Below are 23,671 nucleotides of genomic sequence, written 5' to 3' on the forward strand. Positions count from 1 at the left end.
ATCACGTAGCAAGGGAGTGGTCAAGCCAAGATCCAAATGCAGCTATTGCAGCTCCTTCTGGCTGGAGATAAAGAGGCCGATCAGTTCCTGCAGTTTGATCTGATCTGTCAACTGTTACTTTAAGCTGCCTTCCCCTGTGTTTCTGGGAGCTTCGTTTGTATCTCTTTGTAGCATTTAGCATGCTGTAGTTAGTAACGATTAGTGAATGATGATCAGGTGACATATTATCATCTATTATTATCTCTTATATGATATTAATAATTTTTATTGCTATAAAAAAAAGTACCAGGCACCATTCTAAGTTTATAGGCATTTACATCTCACCAGGGATGTGTTCCTTGATCTGGGGGGTGGAGAGAAATGCACTGGACTGAGAGGAGTGCTCAGCTTAGGTTTTAGCTCTGGGTCCTATTCGTCAGCCCCGGGTAAGCCAGTGTTCCATGCTGAGTCCCAGCTTCCTCATCTGTGCAATTAGGGGCCTGGCCTAGAGGATTCCTGAGGTCTTTAGCACCTGGGAGTTTGAGAATCTGTCAAAAGGGGACAGAACCACATGAGTCACAGGATGTCGAGGTAAGAAAATGTATGCCATTTTCTCATTCATCATAAGTATGTATTGAGCCCCAGCTATGTACCCTGCATTGTTCTTAGTGACGGACAGCCGGAGAGAGATGTTGAAAATAAACCAATAGTTATATAACTCAAGGTCAAGTAATAAGTGCAATGAAGGAAAGTAACACAGTGTAAGAGGATTGAGAGTCTGGGTGGTGACAGACAGAGATGAGCTTCCTGAGAAGGAGACGTTACAACAGAGATCTGAAGGAAGCCAGGGAACGAGCCATGCAATCCAAGCAGAAGAAACAGCCGTGCAAAGGCCCTGAGGTTGGAGTGGGCTGGATGTAGTCCTAGACCAAGCTGCCTCTCAGATGTTCAGGTGGAGGCATCCACCTAGACCTGAGAGTGAGTGCAGGTGAGAGTCTGAGCTGGTGACACCAATTTGGGTGAAACCGGCACAGAGATGACAGAAAAGCCATTGGAATGACTGGGATCCCCCTGGTTGCAGTGCGGGGAGGATTTGAGTTACCGAAGAGGGCCCGGGGCCTAAATCACAGCCAACATAACTGTGCAAGAGCCCTTTGAAATAGTAAGTGCTTTGTGCCCATGAGTCAGCTGGTGATGAGCCTCGTGTGGTCATCAGCACGCGGCCAGCCAGGACTCTGGGGGATCGGGGTTGGCTGATGCCTGAGCAGATGGCTAGGTGGCCTCTTGCACCTCAGGCCTTCCCCGTGGATATGATTGAAAAGGCCCCAGGAGAGCTGCCTGTCTTCCAAACAGGGCCTCAACATACTGAGTCAAAGTGTGCTGCTCTCGGTACATGATCATCTCTGAGAGTGTCTTATTAGAAATGTGGTTAGACCCAAGAGAGGTAATATGTGGACCTGCTAATAACGTGTTTGATACCGATATAAAATACTAAAAATGGCCTGGAGTTTAGAGTTAAGAGTCCTGATTTGAGGGTCCCCTGGGTGGCTCAGTGGGTTAAACAGCTGCCTTTGGCTCAGGTCATGATCCCAGCGATCCGGGATCAAATCCCCGAGTTGCTCTCCCTGCTCAGCGGGGAGTCTGCTTCTCCCTCTCCTTCTGCCCCTGCTTGTGCTCTCTGTCTCAAATACATAAATAAAATCTTAAAAAAAAAAAAAAAGAGTCCCTGTTTGAGCTGACAGTAGTTAGGTACGCGACTCTGGGAACGGCAATCGCAGCTGCTTTGTCAAATGAGAGAAACCGTTTTTGTCCCACTTGTCATATAATGTGAACCATCAAATGAGGGAGTGTCTGTGAAGGCGTTTTGTTCCCTTTAAATACAAGAAGAATAATACCTTTAATTTTGAAAAAAGTGTACAAAGTCACATTTTCGCATAGCGCCTTCCATTTTGAGCTCCGTGAGGTGTGGGCAGGGCAGGTATTAATTAATCGGGGCTGTGCCTTAATCCCAAAGCGCTAATTATCTACATTACATAATGGCTTTTATTCGGGTGCTGTTATGGCCGCCCATCTCTCAAAACCCACCAACCTCCATCTCCTCCCCGTAGTTTTCCTCTCCTGCCCCTAAAGCCACCGCCCGTCCCACCGTTGCCTCTCTCGGTGACCTTCATTAACTGTTTGTCCAGTGAACGAGTCAATGTGCAGAGTGACCACTACAGAATAGTAGCGACCAAGCTCGTAGAATGACGGCCCACAGTACGGTGTGACAGTACGCAGGGCGGTGTGTGTTTATTCTTACACACGTGTTCAAAAAAGAAAAGTGTGATGAAACTGCATGGGATGTGCACTGTTGTCTTCTGGGTTTTTTGTTTGTTTTGTTTTTAAGAAAATGAGAGGTTGCAAGTGAATTGATCTTGCTACCCGGATGAGGGTGTCATGACCCACGACTTGGGAAAACACTGTTAGAGAATATACAGCAGCCAGGAACCTTGTTCTTTGCGGGTTTGGACAAGTCGCTTGGGTTATCTGTGAGGTTTATCCCAGTGTCAGCATTCAATGCTAATTCTAAAGAAAAAAGAAAATCGGAAGCTATAGGAATAGTATAGTAACAGTATTACGGCAGCTTGAAGATTTATTGCACGTAACGTACGTATAGTTTCTCCTGGTCTACGTGAGGAAGTCAAAATCTCATAAACGCTTGGGTTTGGGACAATGACTGTTGGAGAAAGATTGGGTGTTAGTCACACACGTGTCATTGAGACTACGTAGGGATTTGCGAGGGTGACTTTCAAGTAAAAGTCAGGTTCCCTACCCAAAATCCTTGGGCCCCAGAGGCGTTTCAGCTGCAGGAATTACTGGAATCGAGAGGTAATGCCATAAGCATGCGGTACACTATGTATCGGCCCCAGCAGACTCTAGGGTGGTGACTTAGTCAATAATCAAACACATGGATCTGTCGTCAGCAGAAGTCCGAATATTCTCGTGTAGTGGCCCAAAGACCATAAACACCTTCACCGCACTGAGGTCACTAACGGGACCTGAACACGTTTTCGGTTTTCAGAACACTGGGGAATTCAGAAAAACCCATAAAGGATTGTGGAAATTAAGTTTGTTATTCAGGTATCATGTTTTTCATTTTCAAAATCAACAGGACCGTTTACCCTTCAGGAGACCAGTGTTTGGCTCCTGCCCCACATGGAGAAGGCACCTAGAAAATATTTGTTGAATGGGTGGCCGAGACCAGCTACAGCTTACAGAAAACTGTTCCAACCTAGCCGCTTCGGAGGAAATAGCCCTTCGGTTCTTTTCTGATGCCCTGTAGTTTATCCCATTTCTTATAAGTGGGTAGAAACCTTATTGCTTCCTCTCGGCTCCTCAAGGAGCACAAGGGAGAGATGCTTGTGGAGGCTTTGTTTTTTCCCTTCTTCCTTCAGGCCTCGTCTGAGGAAAGGAGAGGCCAGTCCCCGAGATGTGGAGGGGAGCGGGTGAAGAGATAAAGGTTTCACTCTTTCATTCCAGGTCTAAAAAGTAGCCAAGTTCAAAACCGCCTCCCTTAGCTTCCTTGTGCTGGGAATACCAACTCAACGAAGGAACCGACTCCATGAATATTGTGGTATTTTTCTTTCCTTCTTTTATTTTTCACAGAATGCTTAGTTTTTCGGGCATTGGGCCTCCTCTGGGTTGGCTCTACAGAGACCTGGGTTCAAATTCTGACTCTGCCCGCCCCTTGGCACATTACATAAACCCTTCCACGCTGGACGTGATGATAGCAGAGTGACCTCACGGTGTTGGCTGTGAGGGTTGAAGGCACCCAGACGCGGAAAGCATTTGTCACAAAAACTTCGTGTTTGGTTAATAGTGATGATACTAGTGATAACGGATCGTCATCTTTGTGGTGGCTCCGCGGAAGCAGGGGCAAATATCCTCTCCACCGGTCTCCCGACGCTCGCATTCTTTGATATGGACGCCATGAGTCAGGACAGGCCAAGTTAGGCTGTGGTAACGAACACCTTCCCCAAATCTCTGTACCTTAACACCGCAGAACCTTACTTCTGGATCATGTCAGTTTCTCCGTGGACCCCAGTGACTCTCCAGGGCAAGTCGTCTCCTGTGTTGACACCACACTCCAGGCCGTTTGGTTCTTGTGGCCCTGCCTGCCCCCACACCCGCTGCAGCAGGGGTGGAGAAGGCACGGCGATTCCTACCTTGACTCTTGAGTGCTTTCACCCTGGGAGAACCTCCTGTCCCCGCCAGGCCCGTTTTAGGGGATAAAGCAAGTTACATGGCTCTACCCTGCTCCAAAGCACAGGGAGGGACAGTCCTGCCATGGGCCTGGAAGGAAAGGAGAGCTGGAAATATTAGAGAGAGACACTCATGTCAACCACACAGGCATTAGCCTTTTCTCATTCTGCCATAAATTGTTACTGCAAACTCAGCTTCAGCCCGGCGCCCGTTGCAGCCAGGTGGCGCCCGATAGCCCCTGCAGCGTAGAGATTCTGGAACGGCCACTGTCACGGGTGATCTTTGGAAACCATAGAGCCAGCTCTACGCTACAGAAGGCAAAGGAAGCGATTTCTGAGTGCTTGAAGTGAGTCCTACCTCCTGGACTAGAGCCCCTCCCTCCCCCACGTTTTCCTGGACACCCTTTACCCCCAGTGATATTGGATAGTGGTGGTAAAATCGTGGGTTCCTCAAGTTGCGAGGCACCCTGGGAACTCCTCTCATCTTCCAGGCGGGGTGTGTGTGTGTGTGTGTGTGTGTGTGTGTGTGTGTGTTCTGTTCTGTGGCTTTCCCGGGGCCCCACGGTTTATGATTAGCTCCTCGCGAGACCTACTTCGGGCTGGAGGCCTCCTGGCTCTGCCTGGCGATTTTCTGCTGTCCACCTCCTCCATCCTCTGCACTGACCCATCCTCCTGGAGAAGCTGAACTCTCTCAAGCACAGGAACTTGGTCGGTCCGGCTTTCTGTTCTGTGTTTGGTCCCTCCCGAGGCTGGGGCTGGGTCCTTACACTTGCCTGTTGTTCAGAGGGGCCAACAAGGAGGCTCTTCAGGACCTTTTCCTTTCCTTCCAGTTTTTTTGTTTTGTTTCCAGTTGGAAGGCTAGGAAATGGGTCATTTTAACAACTACCACCACAGGGACTAAACTATAACCATTTTAGAATGAGTACAAGAAATTTCTTCCCATTCCCCAATATCACCCCCTCTGATATGGTTTTGGAATATAGGTGAAGTCCGGTGGGGTCAGGTCTGGAGCCGACGACCAAGAAAGAATTCTTGAGACGTCTTTGGTGCAAAAAGGTTGTTTTATTAAAGCACAGGGACAGGACCTGTGGGCAGAAAGAGCTGCTGCAGTGGGGTTGAGAGGGGTGGCTGATTATATACTATGGGGTTGGGGGAGGTAAGGAAAAAGGGAGGTTTGAGAAACAGCTTTCATAAGTTAAAGAAGACTCACAGGACGCCCCATGCCTTGCTGTTGTCAAGTTACGATTGTTTACCCCTCTAGTAAGGCATTAACAGTAAGATAGTCGGGAGCTTCCTGGAGGAACATTACACTTTGCCCGCCTCACTATCTGTCAATGGGCTGTAGATTATAAGGACATTTAATTGTATTTACATTCTCTGCCGGAAGACCATTGATAGAAATGCTTTGTTCTTGTAAATTGCTAAGACTTTTGTAAGCTGAGGGAGACTCACATCTTGTAGGATTGTGATCTCTATAAGATCTTAACTCTTAACTATTTGTTTTTCCTTTAGGGCAGCCAGGAGTGCAGGAGCAATGTCACATATATCTCATGGGAGGGAGGCTTGTGGGGTGTCAGCTGCTGCTCTGTCTTCAGCTTGCCTTCTGTTCCTTTTCCTTCACCTACACACACACACACACACACACACACGCACGCACACCCCTCCCAGAGTTTTCTGTGGTTATTTTGATAACAGATGTAGGTTTGGCCGGGTGTAGGAAAACAGAGCCCATGCTTGTAACTTGTTCAGAACCCCTTCCTCTGATATCCCCAGAACAGTTCTGAGACGTGCCTTGCCCCTACGCCCGTGGGCCGCTGCTGGCCTAACTAGTGCAGCTGCGGCTCTAACTCTCGAGACACCGTGAAGCTGGAGGTCTCTGTCTAGAGCCTGGGTTCCTGTGCCGCGGGCTGACAACGCGGATTCCTGAGCCGGTACCAGGGATTCCGACTCGGCGGGGCGGAGTTGGGGCGGGCATCCACATCTTCACAAGCACCCCATCCCCGGGGCAGGGCGGGGGGGGGGGCATAGAGCAGTGTTTTCTAGCCTGCCTTCCTGATGCTGCCATACCAGGGCGAGGGGACTACAGGGGAGCTCTCCCATCTTCGGGGCAGCACCACTTGGAGCGGCTTCTGAAATGAGGCTTCAGCCTGAGATTCCTTCTCTTGATAAAAATAAATGGCACGGAGCCCAAGTGTTGCAGTTTGCTGTTCGAGACCAGAGTAAGCAGAAGAAAGAGCGGTCGAGCAGTGGCTTCCTAATGACCACCCTTTTGCTGCCGTGGCTTTAGGTTCAATACGGAAGGTGTTTGCTCTCTGACCCTTTGGGGCAGGTGTAATTGTCCTGTTTTCCGTGCCCTGGGGGGAATCAGACTGCAGAGACACTGCTCAGCAAATCCCGGGTCACTGTCTTCACAGAGACTGGTGAGCCTGTTTTTTCTGCCAGGCACTTTGGACCTGAGGGAAGGGAGTCCTATTCCTGCCCTTCGCAGCTTCCGAAGCCCCTACGTGAACCAGGCCTTGGGGGGCAAACAGCTTCTCGCTTGGATCCTAACAGACAGCAGTTCAAGCTCAGGGAGCCTGGATTTCCACTTTGCCGATAGGGGTGGCCCCTACCTGTTCCCCTTCAGGAGACCGGATGTTACAGCCAGTCTCGCCTATGGCACCTTACAATGTCTCCGTGCAATTGCAATTTTCTTCCCCAAAGTTGGAAGACAGTATCTTTGGGGTCTCAGAGTTGGATCTGATAAACGGAGGGGACAAAGATGGCCATTTTTGTGCCACCAATACTAACAGCACTGACAACCGAGGCTGTCGATCATGGGCAAAGATCTGCAGGCGCAAGGGCAGATCTGTTACATTGTGTGTAAATGGGATTTTTTCCTGTGAAATCTCAATACCTCCCTCAGGACATTGCAGGTCAGGTTTTTGAGCTACTCTCCTCTGATATTTAGCTACTCTCCTCTGATATTTACTCGTTGGGGATTTTACTCCCGAGAAATCACAGTGGCAACAGAACCATTTTGCCTCCATGAAGACGATGTCAGTCTTAAAAATCCAGGACGTTTTAAGGCAGGATTCCAGCCTCATTACTGCCAGAAATAAGATTCACCCAAGGTGGAAGTGTCCTCTCTTAGAACTCAAATCCGTCTCAGAATGGCTTTTCTTTCCCCTTTGTTTTTGAAGCTAAGCAATTACTTTTTTTTTTAAGGAAAAAAAAATTGTGCTAATGCACAAAACTCTCTTTTCCCCCCTTTCATTTATTTGAAATTGAACTTAACAAAGTCAGTTCCAAGCAAGCACTATATATGAGTAATGCTTTTTGTCCATAAAAGAGCATTGACTCCAATGGTATGGGAGCGCTGATGCTCTCTCTGCTTTGTGTCCGCGTCCATAATGACAAAGTGCTCATGTCAGAGTGTATAATGAAACTATAAATTGTTTTCATGAATGCTCTGAATTTGGTCTTTTACGGGGCAAATTCAAAAGGTATTTAATGCCACATTTCACATACGCGAATAACGCCAGACGGTGCAGTATATCCAGTAAAAGTAGAGTCCCAGTCAGGCTCACACTGGCCCGAGAAGTGGGTGATTATCAGGTTAGGGTGGTTCAGGGTCAGCGTGAGGGTGGGGGGATGGGGAGAAGGGAGGACCTGGAAATCCTGTCTCTCTGAGGAAGAGTTCCAGGTGGGTACACCCAACTGTTTGGGGGTAATCAAGGTGTAGCTAAAATACTTAGCTCATTTGGTCCCTGGGTAGTGGGTGCCTGCGTTGGAATTATGGAAGTTGTACACATCTTGGTGGAGTCAGTGAACAAACTTTCTCAGGTGGGCAAATGCTGGGTTGAATGGGCAAGTGAAATCTACTGCAGTGATTTATAGTTCAATTAAGTTATTTCTAATAACACTTTTTGTATGTCTTTATTATAGTATAGCCATATGGGTTTATTCTAGAAAATTTAGAAAACACAGAAAAGCATAAAGAGTAAAATTGTAAAAAACACATGACGAGTTGTTACTGATATTTTTACAAAATTTGTATTGAATAATCGTTCTGTGTATATCATTTCATTAAATTTTAATAATCTTACCTGAATATATAAATCCTTTTAAAACAAAATTTGCGGGGCGCCTGGGTGGCACAGCGGTTAAGCGCCTGCCTTCGGCTCAGGGCGTGATCCCGGCATTGTGGGATCGAGCCCTACATCAGGCTCTTTCGCTATGAGCCTGCTTCTTCCTCTCCCACTCCCCCTGCTTGTGTTCCCTCTCTCGCTGGCTGTCTCTATCTCTGTCAAATAAATAAATAAATAAATCTTAAAAAAAATAAATAAATAAAAAATAAAACAAAATTTGGGTCCAACTATCTATCTATCTGTGTCACTTAAAAATTGTTTTTCTTTTTTACTTCTACGTCAGTTAAATTATTTCAATCTGTTTATCCTGATGAGATTGTGTAATATATAGGTAAGGTTCGGTGGAGTAGAGTCCAGAGCCCACGACCAAGAAAGAATTCTTGAGACGTCTTTGGTGCAAAAATGGTGGTTTACTAAAGCACGGGGACAGGACCCGTGGGCAGAAAGAGCTGCTGCCCCGGGGTTGTGAGGGGTGGCTGATTACATACTATGGGGTTGGGGGAGGTAAGGAAAAAGGGAGGTTTAAGAAAATAGTTTCATATGTTAAAGAAGATTCACAGGTTACCGGAAGCCTTGCCACTGTCAAGTTAAGGTGGTTTTTCCCTTTGGCAAGGCGTTAACATTAAGATGGTTGGGAACTTCCTGGAGGCTTCAGATTATAAAGACATTTAATTATATCTACATTCCCTTCTGGAAGCTAGGTTATTGATAGAAATGCTTTGTTCTTGTAGACTGCTAAAACGTTTGTAAACTGAGGGAGACACAAGTCTTGCAGGATTGTGGTCTTAATAGGCCAACTATTTCTTTTTCCTTTAGGGCAGCCAGGAGTGCCTGAAGAATGTCACATACATCCCATGGGCGCGGGGGGGGGGGGGGGGGGATTGCGGGATGTCAGTTTCTGCTTTGTCCTCAGCTTGCCTTCTGTTTCCTCATCAATCCCAGTTTGCTAAAGTTGAGGAACATCCCAGGTTTTGGTTCAGTCATGAGGGGAGTGTGTCAGGCACCAGCAGTCTGTATATTGTAAACCTACTGCACATGTCATTTACTGACCGACTGTTAAAAACAAAAAACTCCACAAAACAAAACCAACCATGCAGGGCATGTGTATTTCATACACATGAAATACATGTGAAATACACGAGGTCTATTGATGTTTTTGACCAGCTGCTTGGATTCGTTTGTTTTGCAGTACCTAGTATGCAAAAGAAAGCTGGAGAGTAAAAAGGAAGCCCTGCTGATCCTCTCCAAGGAGCTGGACACATGCCAGCAAGAAAGGGACCAGTACAAACTCATGGCCAATCAGCTTCGAGAGCGCCACCAGTCCCTGAAGAAGAAGTACCGGGAGCTGATCGTACGTGTTACGTCACAGCGACGTTCTTGTGCCCTCATTAGGATAGAAAGTGGGTTAAGCTGGAATTAAAAATTTAAAAAGAAAAAAGAAAAGAAATAAAGTGAGGGTTTTAACATGCCAGTTCTTAAAAAAAAAAAAAAAAAAAGGATCGCATTCAAACAGTTCCAAAGTGGAAAAATGAAGTGAAGGTTGTCACCCCTGTTTCCTCCCAGTCGCTAGCGAATATGTGTATGCTTCCAGACTGCCTGCTCTGGCACCTGTGAAATATGCACACATACATAGTGTTTGTACGTGCCTCCTGATTAATTTGTTTGTATGGAGCTTTTTATCCTTTTTGTTGTTGTTGTTTTCTTTTCTTTCCTTCCTTTCTTTCCTTCCTTCCTTCCTTCCTTCTTTCCTTTCCTTTTCTTTCCTTCCTTCCTTTCCTTCTTTCTTTCCTTCTTTCTTTCCTTCTTTCTTTTCTTTCTTTCTTTCTTTCTTTCTTTCTTTCTTTCTTTCTTTCCTTCCTTCCTTCCTTCCTTTCCTTCTTTCTTTCCTTCTTTCTTTCCTTTCTTTTCTTTTCTTTCTTTCTTTCTTTCTTTCTTTCTTTCTTTCTTTCTCCTTCCTTCCTTCCTTCCTTCCTTCCTTCCTTCCTTCCTTTCCTTCTTTCTTTCCTTCTTTCTTTCCTTCTTTCTTTCTTTCCTTTCTTTTCTTTCTTTCTTTCTTTCTTTCTTTCTTTCTTTCTTTCTTTCTTTCTTCCTTCCCTCCCTCCCTCCCTCCCTTCCTTCCTTCCTTCCTTCCTTCCTTCCTTCCTTCCTTCCTTCCTTTCTTTCTTTCTTTCTTTCTTCTCTACACCCGGGTGGGGCTGGAACTCACCACCTGGAGATGGAGAGTTGCATGCTCTACCGACTGAGCCAGGCAGGTGCCCCTGCATGGGACTTCTTAAAGAGGATTCGTATTTTAAATCTACACTAATCCAGAAGCCACTAGCTACATGTGATTATTTACATTTCACTTCAAATTAGTTAGAATTCACTCGAATTGAAAACTCTGTTCTTGAGTCTCAGCACATTTCATGGGCCCAGTCCTCTGCAGGTGGCCCGTGGGTACCGTACGGGATTCTGTGGATATAGATTTCCGGGATGGCCACTGTATTGGGCAGCGAGATAGAGAGCTTTTCCATCATTGCAGGGGGCTCTTCGTCAGCACTGTATAAACGTTGTTCCAGCACCTGCTTTTCACTCAGTACTTTGTCTGGGTCATCTCTCTAGGCCATACATACAAATTTAATTCACTTGTTAAAACAGTTGCATTATAAGATTTCCCTAATTTCTGTAACCTTTCCCTTATCCCGGGCGTTTGGATTCTCTTTGGCAAGATTTTTAAGCATACAGATTATACTGAGATGGAGGGTACCAACCGCAGAGCAGTATTTTGCATTCTCCTTTTTTCTTTCACAGATACGATCTCTGTTTTTGAGTGCAGACCCAATGGCTAACATTCAGCTGTCGGTGCTGGGATCATCCAACTGTCCTGGAGCAGAAATAGAATAGGAAGATTCCATGGGTTAAAATAATGCTGACTTACATTCGGGCTGCATGGGAGAGAAGAGTACTCGTTTACTGAGCATTTATACCTTCACCTGAGCTCTTCCTTTTCCCAGGTGGCACCAAAAGGGGCGGAGGGGATTAAATCCTTTTAAGACAGAAAGTCTGATGGGACTGGAAATTCTCAGTTAATTCTCTTTCATTTTGAGCATATCCCATCCCCTCTTCCCTACCGCCCTCCAAAATTGTTCGGCCCGTAGGGAAAACTCAAGCATGTGTGTGTCCACTATTATTCCTTTGGATCTAACTATTTAAAAGAGAGAGTCAACTCAAACCAGATGAAATACTGTCTCAGTTTTGGCTCTGCTCAAAAACAATATTCATAAATCTAGTTTATTCATGCATTTACTTGGTTCATAAGGTTTTAGAAAGTATATAGGTTTGGTCCTAAGTGGAACTGATTTCCTAGAGGTTTTTCCAAAATAACTGGTTCGGTTTATACTTAATTTTTTTTAAAGTATATTGAGGGGCGCCTTGGTTAAGCATCTGCCTTTAGCTCAGGTCACGATCCCAGGGTCCTGGGATCCAGCCCCACGTTGGGTTCCCTGCTTCTCCCTCTCCCACCTGCTCTTGCTCTCTCTCTCACTCTCTCTCAAATAAATAAAAAAAAAAATCTTTAAAAAAAGTATGTTTGAATTTGGTTCAGCACACTATTGATAACAGGGGGCAGGAGTGGGAGGGTCTGAATTTAGTTCAGAGTTTGGTTCAGTTCCTTAAATCTAAGCACACCTTTTTTTTTTTTTTTAAGTAAAGTGTAACATTTGTTTCTTTGTAGGATGGAGACCCGTCACTTCCCCCTGAAAAGAGGAAACAGGTAAGACTATTCCTGAAGTTGGTAACTCTTGGATTGTTCATACTGATGTCTAACAATGACTGGGGGCGGGGGGGAGTCAGAGGATCCAAAATGTATAGAGAGCTTCTCTTAGCTTCCCAGAATCCTTTTGTGTTACATAGGGGGTTAGTAGAGAAACGCTTTTTGAGAAGAGGGGTTGGCGATGGGGGAGGGGGTGTGTGTGGAAGGAGACCCAGTAAGGTCCAGAAAGGGGGAAGAGCGCACACGAGTTGACACGAGTTGACACGATTCCCTTTCTTGTTGGGAATCCTGTCAGGAGCCATGAGTTGGGAGCTCATATTGTTCATGGATGGATTCTGTTCTCCTATTTTGCTTCTATCACTTCAGGCTTTTAAAAGCCCTCTTACCAGCAAAACTCACATGTTCTTTTCTACTAAATGATAGCCAACATTATGGATGAATCCATTTTTTCCCTACAGATTTTAGATACTCGTGTCATTGAACAAATCCTTACTTATTTGTGGATCTGTTTCTGAACTTTCTGTTCTGTTCTGTTCCAAAGAGCTTCCTGTGTAGTCCTGGGGTTGTACCACATTATTCCAGTGGTTTTGGCTTTATAATACTTGTGACATCGGTTTAGGCTAATCTCCTTCCCTTTGCTCTTGCTATGCACGTGTTTCTTATTTGTTACTTTTCCCAGATAAAACTTACAAACATTTTATCAGCCTTCTTCTCATTCCACCAAAACAAACCAACCAGCTTATTGGTATTTTGATTGGGGCTTCATTAAATTTATAGACTAATTTGGGGACAGTGAAGATTTTCGTAACATTATGTTCAGGATTATCGTAAATCGTATTTCTTTTACTCCAGCTGTGTACAAACATATATATGTTGTTGTTTTCCAAAGATACCTCTGTCAGACCTTTCCTCAACTTGGTAATTGTTCTCTACTGACATGCCCTGAATTACAGCTTTTTATTGGGCTTTAAGGGAGCCCAGATGATGGTGATGTTAATGCTGTGTGTTCCACGTTATGGGGAAGCCTCTGCCCCAGACCAGGGCTTCAAAAGAGGGAGATGCAAATAAAGATACAGGAATTGTTTTGTCTCTTCATAGCCGTAACGGCCAACTCAACATCCTGTTTTTGTTCATTGACAATATACCCGATGTCACGTGTAAACTCGTTGGGTCGCTTCCTTGAGATTTTTGTTGCTGGGTAAATAGTATGCCCAACACACACACACACACACACACACACACAGACACGGGACTTTGACCCTTAAACAGCAGTGCAACTCAGTCCTACGGTTACCCATCTGGTTATTTAGTTCTGCTCATTCCTATACTCTCTTCCTATTTTATTTGATTATTTTATAATCCTCCAGGTTTGACCTAAAGTCACATTTTTCTATGGAGCTAATTTTTTTCTAAACAAAATTACAAGGGTAATTTTATCATGAATGTCTAAAAATTGGGCTCCTTAATCTGGAATTGCTAGATGTTTTTGTGGTTTTGGTGGCTCTGAACAGTCATCTTTGTTGAGATTTTCGAGTTTGTTAGTATTCATGAAGGGATTTTACAGTTTAAGTGAATTCACATTCCGTGACTTTATAATAAAAAATTTACATTGACTGAGGAGAATCTGAAGAATTCCAGTAAGTCTGTCAAGCTGCATTCATATAGCTCCGAAAAAACAAGTTCAATGTCCTAAGCGCTGGCTTTTTAGATTTGAATATGGCATTCAGTGTCTGTCCCTTTGGGATTTGTACAATAGTGAGACTTTGGCTGTGTATCCTTCCTGCCTGGGTTGGAACCTCTGACTTGCTGCATGAGGTAGGAAGGGTTGGGGTACAGATGACCAAAATTCTAAAGTGTTTAAACAATAAAGAAATCAATGGCCTTGCATAACCGGAAGTTCAGAGGTAGTGCATCCTACTTCTTCTCCATTGCGTATACTCCTTCTCTCCATTGTGCCGCACTTGGCAAATAAAAACACAGGACACCTCGGAGGTGACTGTGGGAGGGCACAGTTGGTCAAGCATCCAACTCAAGCATCGGCTCAGGTCATGATCTCAAAGCGGTGAGATTGAACCTGGAGTTGGGTGCCACGCTGAGCCCCTGTGTTTGTCTGCATGCACATGCTGTCTCTCCAAATAAATAAATAAATCTTAAAAAAAAAATACAGGACACTTGGGAAATTTGAATTTCAGATAGACAATTAAAACTTTTTTAATATAAACGTATGGCTCTTGGGGCACCTGGGTGGCTCAGTTGGTTAAGCACCTGACTTTTTTTTTTTTTTTAAAGATTTTATTTATTTATTCGACAGAGATAGAGACAGCCAGTGAGAGAGGGAACACAAGCAGGGGGAGTGGGAGAGGAAGAAACAGGCTCCCAGTGGAGCAGGGAGACCGATGTGGGGCTCAATCCCATAACGCCAGGATCACGCCCTGAGCCGAAGGCAGACGCTTAACCACTGTGCCACCCAGGCGCCCCATGCACCTGACTTTTGATCTCAGCTCAGGTCATGATCTCAGGGTCCCAAGTTTAAGCTCCCTGTTGGGCTCTAGGCTGGGCATGGAATTTATGCCAAAATGTTATTTGTTGTTTATCTATAATTCAAGTTGAACAGGGCATCCCATATTTTATCTGACCACTCTACCACTGTGCCAATTTTAACACCATCTTTCTCTCTTGAAGAGAAGGAGAACTCTTGAACTTTCTCTTCTTCTTTGCTTAGAAGAAAGAACTTCACTTTCTTCTAAGGCTGGTTCCCCTAAGCAGGAGAGGCAAAAAACCCAGCTATGGAATGGAAGTGTTTCTCTCCAGTCTAATTGGGCTAGTGTAGGACATGCTCCCGTTCCTGGTCTGCTAACGTTCCCCAGGAGAGTGCCATGTGTTGATTGGCTTCAGTTAATCACCTAGGATAGAAGGGCTGTGAGGAAGCCAGCAGTGACACCCAGGAAACTAATTGTCTGGCATTGGGAAGGTTCCTTTGGGTGTCTGAGTCTCTGCAGTCTTATCCATAAAATGGGAATAAGTATGGAACCCACCACATAGTGGTACCAGCAGAGCCCTCCCCACGGTACCTGGCAAAGCATGAGCACCAATAAGTATTTATCATCCTTTTCTTCTCCTCCTCATCCCCCTTAAAAATTTCTTTTTAATCAGTTGTATATTAGTGTGTTGACTCTGTCTCTCACACAGCCAGCCGTACGAGGTGGGTGCTGTCATTAGTGTCGCCATCTGACAGATGAGGAAATTGAAGCATATGGTGGTCAAGGAAATTACCGCAGGGGAATGATGTAATTCATGGGTGTTGGAGCCAGAGTTTGAACCCCCGCTGTCCGCTCAGAGCTCATGCTCAGAGCCACCATGACTCAGTCCCTATTTATGGAGCACCTAATGGGTGTCTTGTGCTAATTTAGACAGTAGGGACACGGGTGTGAGAAAAGTCAGACCCAAATCCCCAAGCTTGTGGAACTCGCATTGTAGTTGGGATGACAACACCCTTGTTTCCCCGGGAATGTTTCTGTTTTGTCCTGGCATAATTTGTATTAGCGCTCCTTTTTACCCTGCAAAACCCCTTGGTTTAGATGATAAATAACATAGTCACCTTAATTCTAGTAGACATGCTATGAACAAACAGTAAACAAAATAATTAAAATATATTGGATGTTAATGGCCTTTGGTGGCATGGAGAGAAAAATACAGCCCAAAGCAAGGGAGAGAATTCTGGCTTAGTAATGGAAGAGATGTCTTCAAAAATAGTGATGGAAAATAGTTCCAGGATTTGGAAAAATGAACAATTTTACCCATTCAAAATATGTTTTTTAAATTTTATTTTTCTTGGGGTGCCTGGGTGGCTCAGTCGTTAAGTGTCTGCCTTTGGCTCAGGGTGTGATCCCAGCGTTCTGGGATCGAGCCCCACATCAGGCTTCTCTGCTGGGAGCCTGCTTTTTCCTCTCCCACTTCCCCTGCTTGTGTTCCCTCTCTCGCTGGCTCTCTCTCTCTCTGTCAGATAAATAAATAAAATCTTTAAAATAAATAAATAAATAAATTTTATTTTCCTTTAGTTAATTTATGGAAGCATGTGACTGGTTTTGGGGGAGTGGTTGTTAAGGTGCCTTCTTCATGAGCTCGGTGTGGGGAAGAAAATGCACCAAGAAGTGTTTAGGTACTGGTTGCAATGAGTCTTTGCATTTAGCTGGAAGCAGACAGCTTTGCACACATGTGACAGGCCTGGAAGGGAGAGGTACCATGATTTTCCTCACTTTTTCATCTAGCAGGAAGTGGGTGTAGAAGCATGCACTCTGACCTAGTGTCTCCTATATTATATTACATGTTTATCCCAAAGGCAAGACAGTGGGTAATGGGGCGCCTGGGTGGCTCAGTTGTTAAGCGTCTGCCTTCGGCTCAGGTTGTGATCCCGGGGTCCTGGGATTGAGCCCCACATCGGCTCCCTGCTTGGTGGGAAGCCTGCTTCTCCCTCTCCCACTCCCCCTGCTTGTGTTCCCTCTCTTGCTGTGTCTCTGTCAAATAAATTTAAAAATCCTTAAAAAAAAAAAAAAAGACAGTGGTTAAAGTATTGACCCCTCCAGCTGCAAAGCAAGTACACTTTATTTAGGCAGAAGGCACTGGAACAAAAACCAGCTGTCAGGTTAACAGATGGAACATGGAGGTCAAAGATCCACATACTGGAAAAGGAGAAGATGCCACACGAAGCCATCTCATTGCCCATCAGCCTTGTTTCTTGACTGTGAAGGAGGAATTTCTATGGCCTCTACTTCACTCTTCCCCTGCTCATGTCTCAACTCAGAGGGAGACATTGCTGTGATCAGTGTTTTGGGTGGGATGTTTGTGTCCCCCCAACATTCATATATTGAAACTCTGCTCCCCAGTGTGATGGTATTAGAAGATAGGGCCTCTGAAAAATGGTTAGGATAAGAGGTCATGAAAGTGGAGCTATCATGAGTGGGATTAGTGCCCTTCCAGAAGTCACGAGAGAGCTTGCTTTCTCTGCTCTGCTCTCTGCCCCCTGAGGATGCCCCAAGGAGTCACTACCAAAGAGGGCTCTCACCGGAGCCTGACCGCACTGACACCCTGCTTTCAGATTGTCAGCCTGTAGAACTCTGAAAAATCATCTTCTGTGGTTTATAAGCCCCCCGCCCCCAGACTATGGTATTTTGTCATAGCAGCTTGAGGTGACCACAAATGTATCTGAGGCTTCTTCTGAAATGTAGGTAGAAGCAATAGCACACCCTCAGCCTTGGTAGGGTTTTGTGTTTCTCAGAGACCATGTATGCATGCACGGGTGTACAAACGTGATCTCCCAACTGTCTTCTGAAGTCACACTGGCAAGTTAGGGCTTCCACAGAGTCGCAAGGCAGCCTCGTGGCTCACAGCAGGTGGTAAGAGCCTGGGTTCTGGCGTCCAATAGACCCGATGTGAATTTAACCCTTCCGCTTGTCAGTGGGTGATCTCGGGCAAGCTGCTTACCCTTTCTTAGATTCACATTCCTCCTCTCCAGAGTCAACGTAAAAATGAGACGTACTCAAAGCTCCTCTGAGGAATCGGTATAATGGTCATTGTGCTCATCGCCTGGTACTTGCTGAGTGCTCAGTGAATGTTGGCTAGTTTCTGTTTTTCCCGTGACTTGTCCAAGGTCACACAGCCAGTTCATAGAGCAGCACTAAAATCCAGATCTGCTAGCTTATACTTCTGTGTTCTCATTCAGGTTTTTTTGTTCTATATTTGACTCTTGGACCGAGTGGGGAGGAAGCATAGTCTACATTTAACCTAACCCATTTTGGAAGTCCAGAGACGAAGGGCTTTGTAGGGCTTAGAAGTGGTGGAGAACCAGAAACAGCTCGGAATCTTTACCTGGTGAAGCCAGTGTTCTTTCCCATGGCAACCAAGGGTCTGGTCATAAATATCTTCCTGCCTCTTTTGTCTCCTCCTCAGAGGACAGACCAGAACTTTCATGTTGGTAGTTCTAGAAATATAGTTGTCGAGGCTTTCTTTTAGAACTTAGAATCCCTTTTAAAACAACTCAATTTCCAATGGCAAATCATCCGTTAAGGAAGCTGTGAAGAAATCGTGACAACAGCGATGCACTAATCACTTCTCCTGGGATATTGAAATGAAAACATCTTCTTGATACTCTAGGCAGAAGCATACACCTCTTCGCCGCAGTGAGAGATCGCCAGAAGATCTCAGACAACCCTTTCAGTATTTTTCTTTCGTTAAACAAGCAGTTCCTCCAAAGGAAGCGAAGGGAATTTAAATTATCTTGGGTTCATGTTCTTAGAAGATGGGACTCTTGGGGTCACAGCAGCACATTCTCCCCATTCAGACTCCTCCTTGAATAAACAATCAAATGCATCTTTGTCTTCTCCCGTTTTGATTTCAAGCCGACGTACCACGGGAGGTATTCCTGCTGGTTTAAGAGGGAGTCTTTGCTTTCTTCCCTTAAAGAGTGACAGCTTATTTCAATGGTGACATGTGCCAGAATGCCGAGCCTGGAGAAATCAGAGTGTAGAGTGGCCCTTTGTGGGATTGGGGGGGGAGCCTTTTACTTCGGTAGAAAAGTCTTCTTAGTCAATCTTACTTTCATTCCCCGGTGACTGCGAATCAGAGCAACTTTGTACATGCATCCTGGGTTTGAGGCTCACAACCTAAAGTTTCCTTCAGAGATCTCAAGTGCTTTGAGATGTTTCGTTTCATGACTCCGAACTGTACGACTTTCCCGATCCACCAGGGAGATTGGGAAGAGATCAGGTGCAGCTTGCGGGAGCCCCTCCCAGGTCTTAGTAACTGTAACTTCATTCTGAGCATTAGAGCCTCTTGCTATCAGCTCTGTGGATCCTTGCAGGGAGTTTGCGAGCAAGGCGGGAGCGCCCCCCAATTTATAGGTGAGGATGTTTAAGCTCGAGGAATCTAGAGAACTTGAGAGGAGGCAGGTGCAGAAACGTAATGGCCAAGATGAAGCAAACATCCTTGTCAACAGCAACCTCCCAAAACCTGTGGACAAGCGTTTGCCTGTGGGCCTGGAAATGCTTTCCTTCCAAGCCTGTGTTTTGAGGTTATGAGGTGGGAGCAGGCTGCTGAGGGCTCCTTGCACAGCCAAAAAAAAAAAAAAAAAAAGCATGGAATGAGCTCTGGGTGGTGGTTTCTGTGTAAATAAGAAAACTGTCACTGTGGCACTTGCTATGAATAGGGGGCCCTTGCTCAGCAAAGCAAGTCTCGTCTATTACTATTAACACAGGAGTCGCCGTAGACCAAAGCAGTGGAGTTGAAATTGTAATTAAATTTGCTGTCAATCACACTGCTCTAGGATACTTGATGTTTCATCAAACATTTTTAAAAACATATTCTTGCTTAATCTAGTACTTTGCCCTATTGAGGTACTTCTTTAGGGAGTCTACAGCATTTTTTTTTTTAAGATTTTATTTATTTATTTGAGAGAGAGGGAGAGCGCACATGATAGAGAGTGTGAGTGCAAGAGAGAGAGAGAGAGAGAGAGAGAGCATGAGAGGTGGGAGGGGCAGAGGAAGAGGGAGAGGCAGACTCCCCGCTCGAACCCAGGCCAGGACCCTGGGATCATGACCTGAGCTAAAGGCAGATGCTTAACCCACTGAGCTACCCAGGCGTCTCTGCACAGCATCCAACTTCTTAACACCTTGTCCAGCAGCATAGTTTCTAAGTCTGATCTCGGTCTCTTCCCCCTCGCCGTCTCTTTTCCTTACTCTTCTTCAGGAAGTGCGTACATCAAGGTTTTACCTGTCTCTCTCTCTCTTACTTTTTTTTCCTTCCCACTTTTGATTCGCACTTTTGATATGTCAGCAAATTGAGAAGTAAGTTACAGGACTTTCTGGCCTACATCATTTTTACATTGTGATGTAGACTAACTTTTCTGTGCCTCAGTTACTGCAATGATATGTATCTAATAAATTATAGAGGTTCAGGATGACATGAGGGATTGTCCCTGGAGTGTTGCCCCCGGCCCCTGGTCGCGGGTCTGAATTATTTAAGGACTCAGGTGGAAACATGTGGCCCGCCCCTTTTTCTGCTCTTCCCAGTGTCTGGGCTAGTGCAGGGATGAAGGGTTAATCTTGAACTTTTCATCGCTTTCTTTTATTTTGTGTTTTCTTCACCCTGTACTCTTAGGTTCATTACATGGGGGCCTGCAAATTTAACGAACAAAAGACAGAAGGAAAAGTGTACAATTTTATGGCTATTTTATGTGTATGGGAGTTCACAGAAGAAGGGAAACTCAAAGAAGTGGTTGGCACGGGGGCTTATATTCCATTTTAATAAAAGAAAAGGGGTTTGGGCTTCAAGGGATAATCAGCTATGGGAAAGTGACTAGGAAATGTACAAGGAAATTAATGGGAGCTAAGGGCTATTTTAGTAAGGTTTGTTTATGCAGACTACTTGGGGTGCCCGGAGTGGCTCTCTGGTGATGGGTTGCTTTTTTCTTCCTGGTATGGAAGAGGGCAGGTCACCTTCACAATGGGAAATTTATGCCCTGCTTTTAGGCAGAAATAGGGAGGAGGTAAGGGAACTCTGTTATCTGTTGATTCTCAATTGCCTTCGGCTCAAAATGTCCTTATGGCAAAGTGGAATATTTTGGAGTCACATATTCTGATCCCCTTCATATCCATCTTTACTTTTCTTACTTCTGGGAGAAAAATGGTATATAGTGGATCCTTTTCTCCCCATCTGAAGGATTCAGGGTGGTTTCCTCTAACTAGGGTCGTGAAATCCCCTCCTTGTGAGCCAATGTTGATTACTTGATCATTGAAAACAAGAGTCCTTAACAGTGGTTGTCATTGCCGAATGTGATATATCGTTTATTTTTTAAATCTCCCTGCCATCACTTCTTATAAGTGTATTAAAAGTGTACTGCATCTAGAATGTAAACTGTTCCGACATATTTTATGGCTCTTATAGAGGAATCGAAACCCAGTGGTAGAGGCAAGAGCTAGAGTCTAGGATGCAGTGGGACTCGAAGAAAGCTGGATGAATAGCTCCCTTGGCCCACGTGACTATCTGCCTTAGTGAGAATGTCTGCCCCCCAAAAGGCGGAAAGGTTGGGGTGAGATCCACATTGCTCTTTCACCTTCCAGATCTCTGCTTTCACAATAACTGTCAGGATTTGTGTCCTTCGTCTCTGTGCAGAGAGAATTGCCATGAGCGTCACGGCGCCCACACCAAGGGCTGGCCTTGGCAGCACGCTTGTGCAGACATCGCTGGTAATTGGGGGTTGAATTGTTCCTTGATGAAGGTGTGTCTGAATCCTTTCCGCCTCGGGTGTCCCAGCTACATTCTCATCCAATCTCGCTCGCCTCTCTTCCCCCATCACAATGTTAGTCAACTTCCAGCTAGAAAGAGTCACTTTGGTATACGGGTCCTATGATATATGCCACTGTATTCATTCCCCTGTTACCAAAGCTAAAATGTCAACCTTTCACGTTGGCCCCGGCTAGATCTGAATATTTAAAAGGGGCTTCTTTTTAAACCTTTTTACGGTTTGCTATTTATGCTACCTCCTGCCCCAGAGATTTAGACGAAATGATCTCTCAGTTTGGTTTTCCTTCCCTGTGAAAGCCTTCCCAGCTTTAGGCGGTCTGCCACTTTTTCTTTGACATTTCCTGTACATAGTGCCGCTATTGCCCACCGATGGTCACAGAGTCCTTCTCAATAACATGGAGACAAAACGCTGTGCATAGCTGATAAATTATAAGCAGGCGCCACGTGTTCGCTTGATGGATTGTTAGAGGGAGCGCGTGTGAGTCACGGGTGTTATTTTTGGTCAAAAGAATCGTGTGAACTTTTCTCCTCTATTTTGAGTGCTTTCAAATGGACTACTTTTCTTTTCTTTTCTTTTTCTTTTTTTTTTCGTCCTTAAGGTATATGTCAAGGAATTAGGTACCCTATCAGAGCAGTCATTTTCCAGTTCCCAAAGTTATTGTTTTGGAGTTGAGGAGGCGGAAGGACTGAAAAGACTGAATAGAAAAGAAATGTGTGTTGACAAGTAACCCAGCCTGGGAAATGTGAAATTACAGTCCCCAGCTTTGAAGCGGGGTGCCTCCCCCACCCTACCCTACCGGGAGGGTCAGTTTCAAAACAGGGGTAGATTTACTAGAACCCAGCATGGAGGCTCTGTGCTCCTAATTGACCGCCATTCTGCGGCTACTATAGAAATGCCTGGCTTTATTTTGGTAGAATTCTTTCCAGCCGGCTGCAGGGTAGATAATGGTTGGCAGTCCCATCGTTGGCTCCGTAGTAAATGTTGTTTCCTGAAGCAGCCCTTTCCTCTGCTTCGCATCGCACTGGAACCTTTGATGTGTATACCGGATGCCTGCCCTGCACTAATAGCCAAATACCTGGGAGCTCTGTCGAGGAGCTCGGTGCTTTTCAAAGTGAGGCCCAAGGACCATGCCTGGAGGTAGGCTGCTTGCTTCTGGTCCATGATAAACATAGAAACTGAGGAAGTGTTTGGAAACTTCTATGGCAGTTTGACAGCATGATTTTATGTCTGTTGAATGTACCAAACACTTGGGGGTTTTATCCTGATGTCACTTTAAATTCATCTTTTTAAAGATTTTATTTATTTACTGAGAAAGAAAGAGACAGAACACAGAGGAGAGTGAGAAGGAGAAGCAGACTCCTTGCTGAGCAGGGAGCCCAACGTGGGACTTGATTCCACAACCCTGAGATCATGACCCGAGCCAAAGGCGGACGCTTGACTGACTGAGCCACCCAGGCGCCCAAGTTCATTTTTCTAGTAATTGATTTTCATTGTATTTTATAAAAGTTCTGCTCTGTGCCGGGTTGGAGGTAGAGAACCAGCCCTTCCCCACTGACAGATCAAGTTGTACTCGTTCAGCAACTGCTTGAGGCTGGCGAGTGGACATCAGGGTCTTCCCGCTACCTGAGGGGCTCAAGCCACTGTTGATTCAAAGAGGAAAGATTGGGGCCCGGGTGGCTCAGTTGGTTAAGCATCTGCCTTCGGCTCAGCTCATGATCCCAGGGTCCTGGGATCGAGCCCCACGTTGGACTCCCAGCTCAGCAGGGAGCCTGCGTCTACCTCTTTCTCTCCCGTTTGTGTTCTCTCTGTCGCTCACTCTTTCTTTCAAATAAATAAATAAAATCTATTTTAAAAAAAGGAAAGATTAAAGGTATTGCAGATACTTTTTGGGGTGTCTTTTATTAAGTTTCCACTGGTACTCTTTTTTAAATTTTATTTTAATTTAATTCTGGTATAGTTCACATGCAGTGTTATATTAGGCTCAGGTGTGATTCCACAACTATGCATTACTCATTGCTCGTCATGGTAAGTGTCCTCTTGATCCCCTTCCCTGTCACTCTCAGAAGCATTTGTTTCTGAGCGCTCCTTCCGCTGGTTAGGAAGAGGCAGGTCCCGTGAAGGTGAATTTTGCTGTGTCTCCTGCAGAGGGGGTGCTGAGATACTGCTTCCCCTCCCCTCTTTGGGGCCGGTCTCTCCGGTCTGTGAGGGAGCGATTATGCTTGCTGAGCTAATGTCTGGGAAATGGTCTGGGGTTCCGTGGCGGGAAGGCAGA

The 23,671-nt window shown here is 45.4% G+C and overlaps 1 protein-coding gene across 2 annotated transcripts in view; it reads left to right on the forward strand.

Annotated features, from left to right (window-relative positions):
- Window positions 1-23,671, forward strand: part of CCDC149 (coiled-coil domain containing 149) — a 101,986-nt gene that overhangs the window by 24,606 nt on the left and 53,709 nt on the right. For both annotated transcript variants that reach the window (XM_045771338.2, XM_045771337.2), the window contains exons 2-3: window positions 9,540-9,701; window positions 12,063-12,101. In XM_045771338.2, the coding sequence (XP_045627294.1) occupies window positions 9,540-9,701; window positions 12,063-12,101 (201 nt within the window). The remainder of the gene's footprint in view (window positions 1-9,539; window positions 9,702-12,062; window positions 12,102-23,671) is intronic.

The sequence above is a fragment of the Ursus americanus genome, chromosome 8, assembly GCF_024610735.1.
Source record: "Ursus americanus isolate L20-20 chromosome 8, mUrsAme1.1.p, whole genome shotgun sequence".
Classification (NCBI taxonomy): Eukaryota; Metazoa; Chordata; class Mammalia; order Carnivora; family Ursidae; genus Ursus; species Ursus americanus.